At 46.1% G+C, this 13,093-nt stretch overlaps 1 protein-coding gene across 5 annotated transcripts in view; it reads right to left on the reverse strand.

Annotated features, from left to right (window-relative positions):
- ATXN7L1 (ataxin 7 like 1) overlaps nucleotides 1-13,093 on the reverse strand; it is a 252,909-nt gene that overhangs the window by 123,442 nt on the left and 116,374 nt on the right. The window contains exon 5 of one of the 5 annotated variants that reach the window (XM_043873164.1): nucleotides 8,675-9,192. The exons of the other annotated variants lie outside the window; for them this stretch is intronic. Within the exon in view, the coding sequence (XP_043729099.1) occupies nucleotides 9,110-9,192 (83 nt within the window). The 3' untranslated portion in view covers nucleotides 8,675-9,109. Of the gene's footprint in view, nucleotides 1-8,674; nucleotides 9,193-13,093 lie in introns of those variants that run through there. 5 annotated transcript variants of the gene reach the window in all.

A 13,093-nucleotide genomic window follows, 5' to 3' on the forward strand; every position in this document is an offset into this window, starting at 1 on the left:
AGATATGAGAGTTGGACCATAAAAAAGGCTGAGGGCCTAAGAATTGATGCTTTTGAACTGTGGTGTTGGAAAAGACTCTTGAGAGTCCCTTGGACTGCAAGGAGATCCAACCAGTCCATCCTAAAGGAGATCAGTCCTGGGTGTTCATTGGAAGGACTGACGCTGAAGCTGAAGCTGTAATACTTTGGCCACCTGATGTGAAGAGCTGACTCACTAGAAAAGATCCTGATGTTGGGAAAGATTGAAGGCAGGAGGAGAAGGGGACGAGATGGTTGGATGGCACCACTGACTCAGAGGACATGGTTTGAGCAAGCTCTGGGAGATGGAAAGGACAGGGAAGCCTGGTGTGCTGCAGTCCATGGGGTTGCAAAGAGTCGGACACGACTGAGTGACTGAACAACAACCAGCCAGGTCAACACCTGAAAAGCCACTACCACCCATCTGATCACTGGTTCTCAAGCTTGGTTGCACACTGAAACCAAAGTGGAGTTTTAAAAAACTGATGCCAGTTTTAAGCTGCCAACAGGATATGTGAAAGCTGGCCAGGTTGCCCTAATATGCAGTCAAAGCCGACAGACTGGTGTGAATCTCAGTGCTATCCCCAACCCAGGATAACAGATCAATTTTACTCTTGTTTTGCCCTAAGAGGAGCATTAAAAGACCTGGTTATTTTTCTGAAGGTCGTAAAATGTTTTTCTCCTTATCCTACCTTCTGGCATCTGTCTGCCTTCCCTTCTTGAACCTAGCCACAACCGTCCTCAGCACTTTGGCTGCGTGCATCTTGGACAAAGCCCTTCTTAGTTATCTTTCCAGTCTAAGTGGATCAGGAGCATAGTGGGCAGATCCTGAGATCATCCCAAAGTAATCACAGTGAACTGGAGTCTCAGAGGTTTTCACTGTTAAGCTTCTAAATAAAGTATCTCTTCCTCCTAGGCATAGATTAAATGATTATAACACTGCAAAGTGGTCAGTGAACACTTAACCACTGTAACATGAGCCAGTGTTGGCAAGAGCCAGTGCCATGAGCCCATGAGTCATCGAGCTGCCGCTGCAAGACCAGGGACTGAACCTGGGCCACGGCAATGAAAGCCTGGAGTCCTAACACTAGGCCAGCAGGGAATTCCTGCTGGGTCCTTCTTAAGGATGGCTGACAAAGGAGCCCAAGAGGGGTCACTGCAGGAAAGGAAGTAGGAAAAGAGGTGGGGGCTAAGAAGAGCGTGGGTTCAAATTCCTCCCATATCACTAATGGAGGAGCCTTGGGCAAGTCACTGGCTTAGAAGTCAATGCTTCTAAGCCTCAGTACCAGCCCTGACTCCCTCATGCAGTCACAGACAGTATCAGAAGAGATGTAAGAGAAGTTAGAGGGAAGAAAGCCCCAGGGCACAGACATTTGTTTGTGCAAGGCAGTAGTGTTAACTCTGCTACAATACTTGCGTCATGGAACAGTTCTCTAGATTATGGATTATTTAGATCCTTGTTTTCCTTCTTCTATCTACAATGTGGTTATTTCTAACGAGATCCACTGAAGTGTGAGAATGACACCAATGGTTAAATAAGGTCTTTGGGATTTCCTTTGGGTTTCTATTATTTATGCTCTCCCCCTCCTTCCCAGAGCAGACAGTGAAGACTGCTGGGCCAGCCCAGCCTATACTCAGTAAGTTTACACAGAGAGAACCTTTCTAAGACATAACAGTGAAATAACCTTTCACAGAATCTGTGTGAAGTGAAACTGGAGAAGGATCAAGCAGTGCTACGTATTTTGACTGAACCATGTTTATTATTTAAGGTAGATATTTCTGTGCTGGAATTAGGCTTTAAGCTCCCTGAGGGCAAGGGCTGACTCCAGATCCCCCGTCATGTGGATCTGCACCAGTGCTAAGGGCAGTGCAGCAGAAAGGACACTGGGCGTGGGGAGCCAAAGCTCCAGGTTCTAGGCATAGCCCTGCCCCTCAAGCGTCATTTTAATCCTCTCAGCCTCAGTTTCCTCCTCTATAAAGTGGGAGTTACCTACTTCATGGGATTTTAGACAACATGAATTTAGACAATGTGTGGGAAAATACTTCTGTGACCTCAAAGTGCTGAGCCAGTGGGAGAAATGTGCTAAGAGCTGTCACTTCTCAGAAACGAGATACTGGCCGATTTTCTTGTTGAAGACAGGGAGGCACAGAGCGGAGGGGGTCAACCCTAGGCCACAGATGAGGAGATGCTCAGGGGTGGAGGTGACCAGGAAAGTGATGTCCCCAGAAGCCTGCAGTGATCAGAGTGACTTTCTCATTGCCCACCTTTGCCCCCTCTGCTGCTGCAAGCTGTTTGGTTGGCCTGGTCCCTTGTTTGTTCATTTGTTCATCAAGTGTGTTTTGCTTTTTAATTTTTAAAATATATATTTATTTATTTTCAGCTGTGTTGGGTATTAGTTGCTTCGTGGACTTTCTCTAGTTTCGGTGAGCAGGGGCTACTCTTTACTTGCAGAGCACTGGCTTCTCATCGCAGTGGCTTTCCTTGTTGCGGAGCACAGGCTCTAGGCGCGCCGGGCTTCAGCAGTTGTGGCTCCCGGGCTGTAGAGAACAGGCTCAGCAGTTGCAGCACACGGACTGGGCTCCACCGCACACCTCACGGCATGTGGAATCTTCTGGAATCAAATATCGAACCCACGTCTCCTGCACTGGCAGGTGGATACTTTACCACTGAGCCACCTGGGAAGCCCAGCTCATCAGGTTTTTACTGAGCATCTACTCTGTGCCAAGCCCTGTGCTGGAGGCTGAGAATTGAATGGGGAGCAAACCCGGATGAGGCCCCTGCCCTCAAGGAGCTGACCCACCCTCCTGATTCCCAACAGGCTGGACTCAGGCTTCCGCACTGACGGCGCTGGACAACTAGCTTCACGAAGCTGCCCCAGAGACAGGTGTAAATGTTGTGTTTTAGTGAGATTCTAGATTGAAGCTAAAGAATATCAACACGTTGAGGCCAGATCTGCTGAGAAGAGAAAAAAAGAAAAGGTAAACTCCCAACTCTCTTTCAGGTCTTCCCTTACAAGGCGCCCACCTCAGGATTCCAGAGTCCTGTTCTTTATGACTTCACCCTCTATTGAAACGAACTCTCATCTAACTTGTTCAAACTAAGATGGCAAATGCCTTGGTGAAAGCCTTGAGGTTCAGGAATGACATCCCAGCTGGAGGAACAGGTCTGTCAGAGGTCACCCTAAAATCACAGTAGGGTGACCACTTCAGACTGGCATCTGCAGGGACCACAGAAGGGGAGAACGTGGGGGACTAACAGCCGGGGTGAGTAAAGTAAGCAAACCCCATGTTCTTTACTGGCTACTATGGTGAGGCTTGTGGGATCTTAGGTCCCCGACCAAGGATTAAACCCAGACCCTGAGCAGTGAAAGTCTAGAGTCCTTACCACTCTGGACCACCAGGGAATTCCCTGCTGTGGTCTTTAAAGATGACCCCAGATCAGGGAGGAGTGAGGGCAGGAGCAACGTGGCTGTCACCAGGGTTCTAGGTTTTGTTTTAGGTGAGGAAGGTTTGTGGGTATGTAACCCATGACAGCTTAAGACGGTAAAGCATCCACCTGCAATGCAGGAGACCTGGGTTTGATTCCTGGGTTGGGAAGATCCCCGGGAGGAGGGGATGGCAACCAACTCCAGTATACTTGCCTGGAGAATCCCCATGGACAGAGGAGCCTGGTGGGCTACAGTCCATGAGGTCGCAAAGAGTAGGACACGACTGAGCGACTAAGCATAGCACAACCCACGATGAAAAGCAAAGAGCTAGGTCATTAACTGTAGAAACAAAAGGAGGGGAAAAAGAAAGACCAGGAGGTCTTCAGGAGCCAGAACCCATAAAATCTCTACCGATAGATCTTCTTTTCCTTTTCGATTTTGACAGAACTGCCAGACAACTCCACTGGTGCCTTTCCAGCTGGAATTGCGGTATTCCTCTTTGTGAGAAAGTAAGACATATTTTATTATAAGCCAAAGTCAAATTCCTTAAAGACTATGGGTAATGTGAACCCCAAGCAGACTCATTAAATGAAAACTCTGTTCTGTAAAATAACGTGCAAACACTCAGTCCTGCACAAAACAAATGGGCAAACACCCTCTGGACACCAGGCAGAGGAAAAGAACCTCGCCAGGCCCCAGTGTCCCTCCACACATCTATCCCATCCCTATCCTAATCACAGCTCCTGCCTCCTTCCAAAGCAGCTACACTCTTGACTTAGGTGTTTGTTTCCATGTGTTTATTTATGGTTTTATCACCCTGCTGTGTATCCTTAGACACTGTCACTTAGTTTTACCCATTTTTTAGACATCTTTTATGCTACTTTTAAGTGACCACTTCCTTCCATCTATTTCCCTTATCATTTATCTGTTTAAAACTCAGGCCATCTAATCTGCAGTTTCTTACTGTCTGGGTTTTGCCCCTGGTGCATGCCAACACATCCAAGTGCATGATTTCTTAATGCAAATAACGTCCCATTAAAAAAAACAACTGGTACACAAGCCATGTTTTTAAGGAGGGCACAAACCACCATAATCGCTTTCTCAGGAGTGTGTGGGGAAAGGGAGCTCTCAAATAGAGGTAATGAGGCAGGGAGAAAAAAACATGATCTGGGGGGAGCTCTCTGTGGAACTAGTGATTTATGAAGTTTTTTTTGCAACTGGAAGTGACCAGGGAATGTTTCTCTTTAATATTTTCCACTATAGTTTGCTTTAGTAGGAAACACATTTGCAATGGGGTCTGGCATCACGTTATGCTCCAGGGTCCAGGGTTGTATCCCATTAGGTTTTATCAGAGACGACTGCATAATAGGAATCTGGATGTAGTAAAAACCTAAGGAATCTAAACCACTAACCAGACTCACCAAATGTAATAAATATAAATGATAGATGAAAGGAAGATAGATCTGGCCATTTACTTACGGTTTGGAGCAATAAAAGCAAGCTTTAAATTTTTTTCTTTTCTCTCATCTTAGCAGGCAGTCCCACGAACATACTTATTAGCATTTTCAAAAGGCTTTATCAAATATTGACTTAATAAAGAAGTGTATCCACTTAACGGTGACCTCCAGACACCCCCAATAATTCCAGGACCCTAAATTATATGCTCCAGGGCTATGGCACCCACACAATGGAGAAAAGAAATGAATGGGGTCATACATGGAGATGGGAGGATTTTTAACGCTTAAAATTAAATATGTATGGGGACTGTTTTGATTTGCACAGGAAAAAAAAAGCTCCCAAACTGATGGATATAATAAAAAATTTAACAGTCAAGGCACTCTTAAACTACACACACTACTATAGATAAAATAGATAACCAAAAAGGACCCGCGGTACAGCACAGGGAATTAAACTCAAGGTCTTATAATAACCTATAACAGAAGAGAATGCAAAAATAAAAAGAATATATTTATATTTATGTGTGTATAACTGAATCACTTTACTGTATGCCTGAAACTAACACAACATTGTAAATTGACTATACTTCAACAATTTTTTTTTAAAGACAAGAGATAACAATAACAACAAAAAAAGTCAAGGTACTCTTCAAACCCAATTGGCCTTTGAAACTTCGCTACAGTGTTGGTTGTAAAGCCACAAAAGGGGCCTGAACGACATCAGGTGGTGGGGCGGTGGGGGGCGGTGGTTGACAAAAGAAATTAGGCAGCGGACTTAACTGATCCCATTCTGGTTCTATTCTGGTTCTATATTCCCCATGCTTCCTTTGGTTCTTTTAGGAACTGTATTTGTGAAAGAAATCAGGAATGTGTATCCTCCCTGCCAACAGTGCAGAGAAGGAGCCAGAGGGGGGCGGGGGGGGGGGGGGGGGGGGGGGCGCGGGGGGGGCCGCCGGTGGGAGGAGATAATCAGGAGCAGGACTTAGTGTAGATTTGACAGCCAGGTTGATTTCTTTCCCGGGCTCAGGAGTTTTAAAAATCTGCTTGCAAGATTGATTTCTACTCTTAGCATATAGAGGGTAAAGTGATTTCCAGCCCTGGTCTTTACAACGCTCCAGGGTATTTCCAATGATTACAATGTGTGTCTTTAAAATTCCCCAAACCAAATTAATCTGAATTCATTGAAAAGGCAAATATGATTCAAAAACTTTTTTTGCTTAGTTATTGTCTAGTTTACCTTTCTAGAATGTTTGAAACTCCTTGGATAGCCTTCCTGCTTGGGCTCTGTGACAGTGTTACTCAGATGTTTCCGGTCTGACTGCTTGCCTTCCTGGCTGCCTTCTGCTTCTCTTCCAGGCCTCATCTCTGTATCACTAGGAACTCCACAGAGTTCTTTCCTGAACCCTTTTCTTGGCCCTGCCCCATTCCCACCCCAGCCCCCACCCCAAAATCCCTTCATGCACTCCTCAGGATTTCCAATTCCAGCCTCTAACAGCTATTCGCTGGAGGAAATACCCACCATGGGAAATTCCTCAAGGGCAGCTAGGCCCTGGGGCTCAACAGTGATGCTCAAAGATAGAGGAGATCTTGGAAAAGGGGTTAAATCTATCATGACTTCTGGGTTTCTATTAACTCACTTCTAAAGCTGGGCTGGGCTCAACCTAAGCATGTTACATGCATTATGGCATTTAATCTTCACACCACCTCTCTGAGGAAGCATGATTAAAGCCATCTTCTACACTTGATATCTAAGCTAGGAGACAGTGGGCCCTAGATGAAACAGCTGGGCTGTGAGCCATCACACTCTTCTGTCTGAAGCACTGGCAATCTTATCCTTTATTTCTGGACAAACAGACTGGCTGGGGAAGGTGAGCCCAAGGCCTACCACAATGCAGAAGCAGCCAATCAAAAGGACAGGAACTCAGCTAGCGTGTGTGTGTGTGTGTGTGTGTGTGTGTGTGTGTGTGTGTGTGTGTGTGTGTGTGTGTGTGTGTGTGTGTGTGTGTTAGAGTGACTTACTCTGCATGGATGGTTGTGGTAGGAAGTGAAGTGTGATCACAGGGAAGCAGGGAAGCAGCCAATCAAAAGGACAGGAACTCAGCTAGCGTGTGTGTGTGTGTGTGTGTGTGTGTGTGTGTGTGTGTGTGTGTGTGTTAGAGTGACTTACTCTGCATGGATGGTTGTGGTAGGAAGTGAAGTGTGATCACAGGGACAGAAAAATGCACACAGGAATGAGCAATTGCCGTCAGAGCTCACACCACTGGTCCCTGCCTACACATACAGCCCTATTCTGACTGGAAGGCAGGGAGTGAAAAGTGAAACAACCCTTGAAACGGAAACCAGGTTATCCATGGCAATTTATTAAATACTAATGTTTTCTAGGCCTTATTAAAGTAAGTGTTTAGTGTATTTTCTTATCCTCTGACGTTCACTTCTTCACTTGTCAGCACCTGCTGGCAGCAGCTGGGGTAATCTGGCCAGCTCTGCTGCATATGCGAATCAATTTGATTTCCCCCCAAAAGATTAAAAATCAGTAGAGTGATTTATAAATAAGGCATGTCACTGAAAGCACCAACAATAAGAAAGAGGTGAGGAAGACACACCCTCAGGTCATCACTGACTTCCTTCTACTCAAAGTAAATGATTTCCCGCCCCCCCCCCCCACCGCCCCTTCTTCTTGCCTGATCTACGGTATGTGATATTCTGGGCTATCAAAAGACTCCTCCTACTTTTTGAAAAATTCTCTCTCCTCTTCTGGCTTCCAGCATGCTGTCCTTATGCCAGGTTCTCTTCTTGGCTCCTGTGCTGGTTCTATAACTGATAATCTGTTCACCCATCCATCCATCCATCCATCTTACAGATGTTTAATGACCCAAGATACCAGGCATGAGCAAAATGATAGGGCATCTTTATGCCTGGTTTTACAGTTGAAAATGTTTTTATATTATTTTATTAATTTCTTGCTACAACCATGTGAGGTGCCTGTTAGTACCTCCACTTTAGAGGAAGAAACAGGCTCTCCAAGGATCTGGGATTTATTCATACCAGCATAGCCAGCAGGTGGCAGAGTCTGGACATGAATTCAGGTTTTTCTTGCCAGTAATTCACAATGGTACTCTCTTACATACTGACTGGTCAAGTAGAATTTCTAAACTAGTCTCATTATTCCTAATGACATGTCATGATACCTATTCAATGCCTAGTTATTAAAACTGTGATAGGCTCTGGGGAATGCAAAGTCTGGGTTCCTACTCTCACAAAGCTTGTGGCCCAGCTGTTATTATTTAGTTGCTAAGTCGTGTCCGACTCTTTTACTGCAGCCTGCCAAGCTACCCTGTCCATGGGATTTCCCAGGCAAGAATACTGGAGTGGATTGCCATTTCCTTCTCCATGGGATCTTCTCGATCCAGGGATCGTACCTGCGTCTCCTGCATTGGCAGGTGGATTGGGAAGCCCATTATGGCTTAGCAGGGGAGACATGAATTGTAAGTTCACACCACAAACATTTGTTTTTAAGGTATGAGGGAGAGTGGACCAAGTTACAACAATCAGGAAGTCTTCTAAGAGGAGGTAATCATTAAAATGCATTCTGAAGGATGAGTCAGTTTCAGGAAGAGGGGATGAAAGAAAATCATACACAGAGAAGGAAAAGCATGGGCAAGGGCCCCCTGGCAGGAATACCCAGCGTGCTGAGATTTTGAAGGCCAGTTGGACTGGCACAGAGAGACTGAAAGGGAGCCCGGCACGGGATGTAGTTCAGACCACACAAGACTTTGTAGCCATGATAATGATTTTTACTTTTAGCTTCAGTGCAATGGGGAGACAGAAGGTAGGAAAATGATATGATTAACTTTTCTGGTTCTCATTTCTGTGTGCAGAATGAATTGCAGAGGAACAAGAGTGGAAGCAGGGAAAAACAGCTGGCGGGCTTTTGCAGTTGTCCAGGCGAGAGGTGATGATAGCTTGGACCAGGGTGGTGGTGGTGGTGGACATGGAGAGAGGAATCCCATGGGTGCCCCCTGTTCTGCTCCAGCCCATTTTCTCCCTAAACCCTGTCACCAGAATGTGCTCACGAATTTGCAGTACATGGAAGCTTGTCCACACTTTGGGGCTCGGCAGGAATCTCCTCTTCCAGGAAGCCTTCTCCAGACAATGCCAGTTCTCTGAGATCTTTCAGAAGTTGAGTCTATCTTCTGTATCATTCATTTCACACCTGCTTCTTCTCTATGGCTTGGATGTCCTCTGGTCCATTCCTGAAGATGCCTTCATTTCTCTTGTCTTGCTTTCTCCCTTTAGAAAGTAAATGCTTTGTTGGCATTTGCTGAATGGTATCAACAGGGCTCCTTTGGAAATTACATTTGTAAATGATTATTCATGCCAATTGCCTTTTTTCCCCCTAAATTAAACACTGGTTACTTTAAATCTGTCTTTGTGATCTCGTTCTATCAAAATGTATGTCCCCATTTTTCTATTCTTTCCTTTCAACTCTTTTCCATATATCTCCTAGTAGAAAGCAGCTTCAGGGGAATGAAGTAGGGGCGGGGGGCAGGAGTGTAATTAAACAGGGGCTATCTGACCAGAATTCCTATACCTTTTAATGGGGTATTTGATTAATTCTTTCCACAGGCACCATTATTCATGCCTTGATGGAATCTCATTTTATAGCCCTTAATACATGGACCCAATTTATCCACATCACATTGTATTCTAATACTTGTCATCCAAGTTATTAGCTATCTCCTTCTCAGTGTAAAATCATCAGCAAGTTTGATTAGCTTATTCCCTGGGGATGATGGGGAAGATAAGAAGAGACATAGTACAATATGACCACCAACGGTTCGGCATCCTCAAGAGCAGACAGCTAAGCGGAATCCACTTACGGAGCTGGGGTGGCCACATGAGCATCTGTCCTCACCCCCGTGGGAGGTTATCTGTGTGGTACCCAGGAGCCATAGCCACAAAGGGCTGTCTGCTGTCATGCCTGGTGGTTACTGAGCCATTATCCTGAGTGGGATCACTTCAATAAAAAGGAACAAGGTTTCCCCCCTCCTGCTACATAACACCCTCTGCCCCCCAAATATCATTCCTGAGAGGTACAGCTCAGAAGCTGCTCTTTATTCCAGAACACCACTGCAGCCTGAGACCCCTGTTCTTCCCCTTCCGGGGACCTGGCTGGAGACAATCTAGAAGGAGACACAGCGTGCCACGTATCGTTCTCTCATCAGTACAGAGTTGGTTCTAAGCAGCCAGCCCCTCCTGCCTCTTCTCTGGAACCAAGCCTGAGCCTTGGGACTCAGAGGTGGCTTCATTCCTTTCTAAGCGAGAAAGAAAGGGCCCGCATGGCGCCTACAGGACAGTGGGGTCAAAGCCCACAGAGAGTTTCGAACGCCTCTTCCCCTCCCCCACCACCTGTCCTCAACTCAGTCAGACAAAACCCCCAGAGCCAGCTCTGGGGTCCTTTGAAAAGCTCCCACCTCCTTTCAGCAAAGGCCCTTTAGCAATCGCCCTGGTGTTCTCCTGAGCCCAGCAAGAGGAGGATGAATGGGTCTTTCTCTTTGTGGTGGCGCTCCTTCAGGAGGTGGAGGCTCACTACCCTCCCTTCACACGTGGGCTGGGCGTCGTGACTCGCTCCTAAAGGATGGAATCAAACAGGAGTGACTGACAGTGAGTCACTTCTGTGATGAGCTCATCAATGGCATTTTGACTCCCCTTCCTTGTCCTCAGGAAGGTTGTTGCTGGTTCTGAGGACAGTGAGCCTCTGCACTGTCAGCAGCCCGAGGGGGAGGCCTAAGGTACTGTGAGCGAGGGACCAAGGCCTCCGGCCAACAGCCGGGTGACTGAGCCACCTGGGAAGTGGGTCTGCTCACACCACCAAGCCTTCAGATGACAGCAGTTCTGAACGACAGCTTGGTGGCAACCTCAAGAGAGACTCTGAGCCAGAACCACCCAATTAAGCCACTTCCACATCTTGACCATAAATACTGGTAGTTTTAAGATGCTAAATGTTGGGGTCATTTGTTACGTAGCAATAGGCCACTAAACGCTCTCACTACCTCAAGCTCAAGGGAGGCCTTGGTCCTCTCTCTTCCTTCAATTGCCCTCTCAGGTTCCATCTTGATGTTTTTTGAATTCAGGGGGTCTGGTATCCCTCTGGTACCTCTACTGGCCCATCCCTGGCCTTTACTGTGTGTCCTCACGGTCTCAAAAGCTCTTTCCCCACAAAAGGGGGATGCAAGGGAGGAGCCCCCTCAAGCCTGGGTTTGGAATTCTAGCTCCTGGCCTGCCATCCAAAGTGACATCTGGAACTAGAAGAATGACTCTCTGCAGAGAGCAGACTTCCTCAGGCCATGAAACTCCTTGTTTCTGAACCCAGTGGGGCTTAATGACTTCACTCAGGCTGACAGGCAGCAGGAAAAGACTGCAAAATAACGTGTTCCCTTATGTATCATATGCACCTCTCCTGTACCCTTTCTGCTCAGCTGCAGCTTCCGCAAAAGGTCACATCTCATCTCAACTCCACAGTTAAGCGCATCTGACACCGAGTGTGGATTCCAGAACGGGATGGAGACGCAATGTGGCTTAAATGTTGCAAGGTGCGCCTCTCTACCCCCACCCTGGCTGGCTGTGTTCTGTTACAGCCATGAAGGAGGAAGCAATTCAATTCTTGCTTCTCTCATAATTGTACAAGGGACAGAAAGTAGTTTTTGATTTAAAAAAAATTCAGGCAGCTCTTCTATCTGATCAAATCCTATCAATTTTATATCTCAGTTCTACAGGGCAAGGTCAAACAGTTATAAATATCAATCTTTTGGAAGACTTGGAAAAGTGGTGCATGCATGCTAAATCACTTCAGTTGTGTCCGACTCTTTGTGACCCCATGGACTGTAGCCTGCCAGGCTCCTCTGTCCATGGGATTCTCCAGGCAAGAATACTGAATTGGGTTGCTGTGCCCTCCTCCATGGGATCTTCCCAACCCAGGGATCAAACCCATGTCTCTTATGTCTCTTCATTGGCAGGTGGGTTCTTTACTACTAGCACCACCAGAAAAGTAGAATGGCCCTCAAAGCAGTGGTTCTCAAAGTATAGCCCCTTGGGCAACAGCATTAGCATCACCTGCAGGCTTGGTGGAAATACAAGATCTTGGGCCCCACCCCAGATCCACTGAGTCAAAAAGCTCTGGGGGTGGAGCCCAGGCACCTCTATTTTAACAACCCCCTCTCACCCCCCGAGTGAACAATTCTGATGGCTAAAGGCTGAATATCAATGATTTAAAGGATTAAATATTTCAATCATTCATTCATTCATAAGACACTGATTGAGTGCCTACTATTTGCCAGATACTCTGAGGCAACAAAGAGGAATTAGAAGGCACTCCTTCCTCAAGGATTTTGCAGTCCTCCCTTCCCTGGCTTTGTGACATAGCTTGAGAAGAGAGCAGAATTCAGAGATACTGATTCAAGGAATGGAAACCACTCTTCACATGTAAAGAGCCTTTTCAATGGACAGGAGGCACACCAAAATTGGTTTTTTTTTTTTCCCCCCAGGAATGATCATCTCAAAATAGGAACTTTTCTAAAGTAAGTAAATGTGTGGGTTTAATATATCATGTACAGCTGGCTCAGCCTTTTTTAGCTTAAAAAAAAGATTATGTGATTTCACCATGAATGAAATGCAGAATTACCTTAAAGATTCACTTAGTTTCGTGCCTGTCTTTTTTTTTTTTTTTCGTGCCTGTCTTTTAATGAGAAAGCTATTCTATTCTATCACCTTCCATGAAATCACACTTCCTTCCCCTTTTCTGTAAGTGTAAGTAAGATGCCTTACTCAGCCTTAGAACTGTGTCTATTGTACTGCCAACATTTGTTAATTCATTTGTTCCTCCCCAACCTTATCAAGTAGATGCAGCAAACACACAGTCTGTAGATGCAGAACAGACGCTGAAGAGGCAGGAACAGGAACCCAGACCCATCTTTTAACCCCACGACAATCACAGTGTGCTGTAGTCTAAGCCCCACGGGGTTCTAGAAGACAGCTAGTATGAACCACTGGCTAAAACTCAAATGGCTGGTCCAGGGCAGGCCTTGTGCTTGTACCAAGGGGCTGACTGTGTCTCTGGTCTGCCAAACAGCTTTGATTTTTTCTGTGGAAGAAATTTTAAATGTTACAGTTCATGCTAGTTTCCCCTTCAGAA

Source organism: Cervus elaphus, chromosome 18, assembly GCF_910594005.1.
Source record: "Cervus elaphus chromosome 18, mCerEla1.1, whole genome shotgun sequence".
In the NCBI taxonomy this organism is placed as follows: domain Eukaryota; kingdom Metazoa; phylum Chordata; class Mammalia; order Artiodactyla; family Cervidae; genus Cervus; species Cervus elaphus.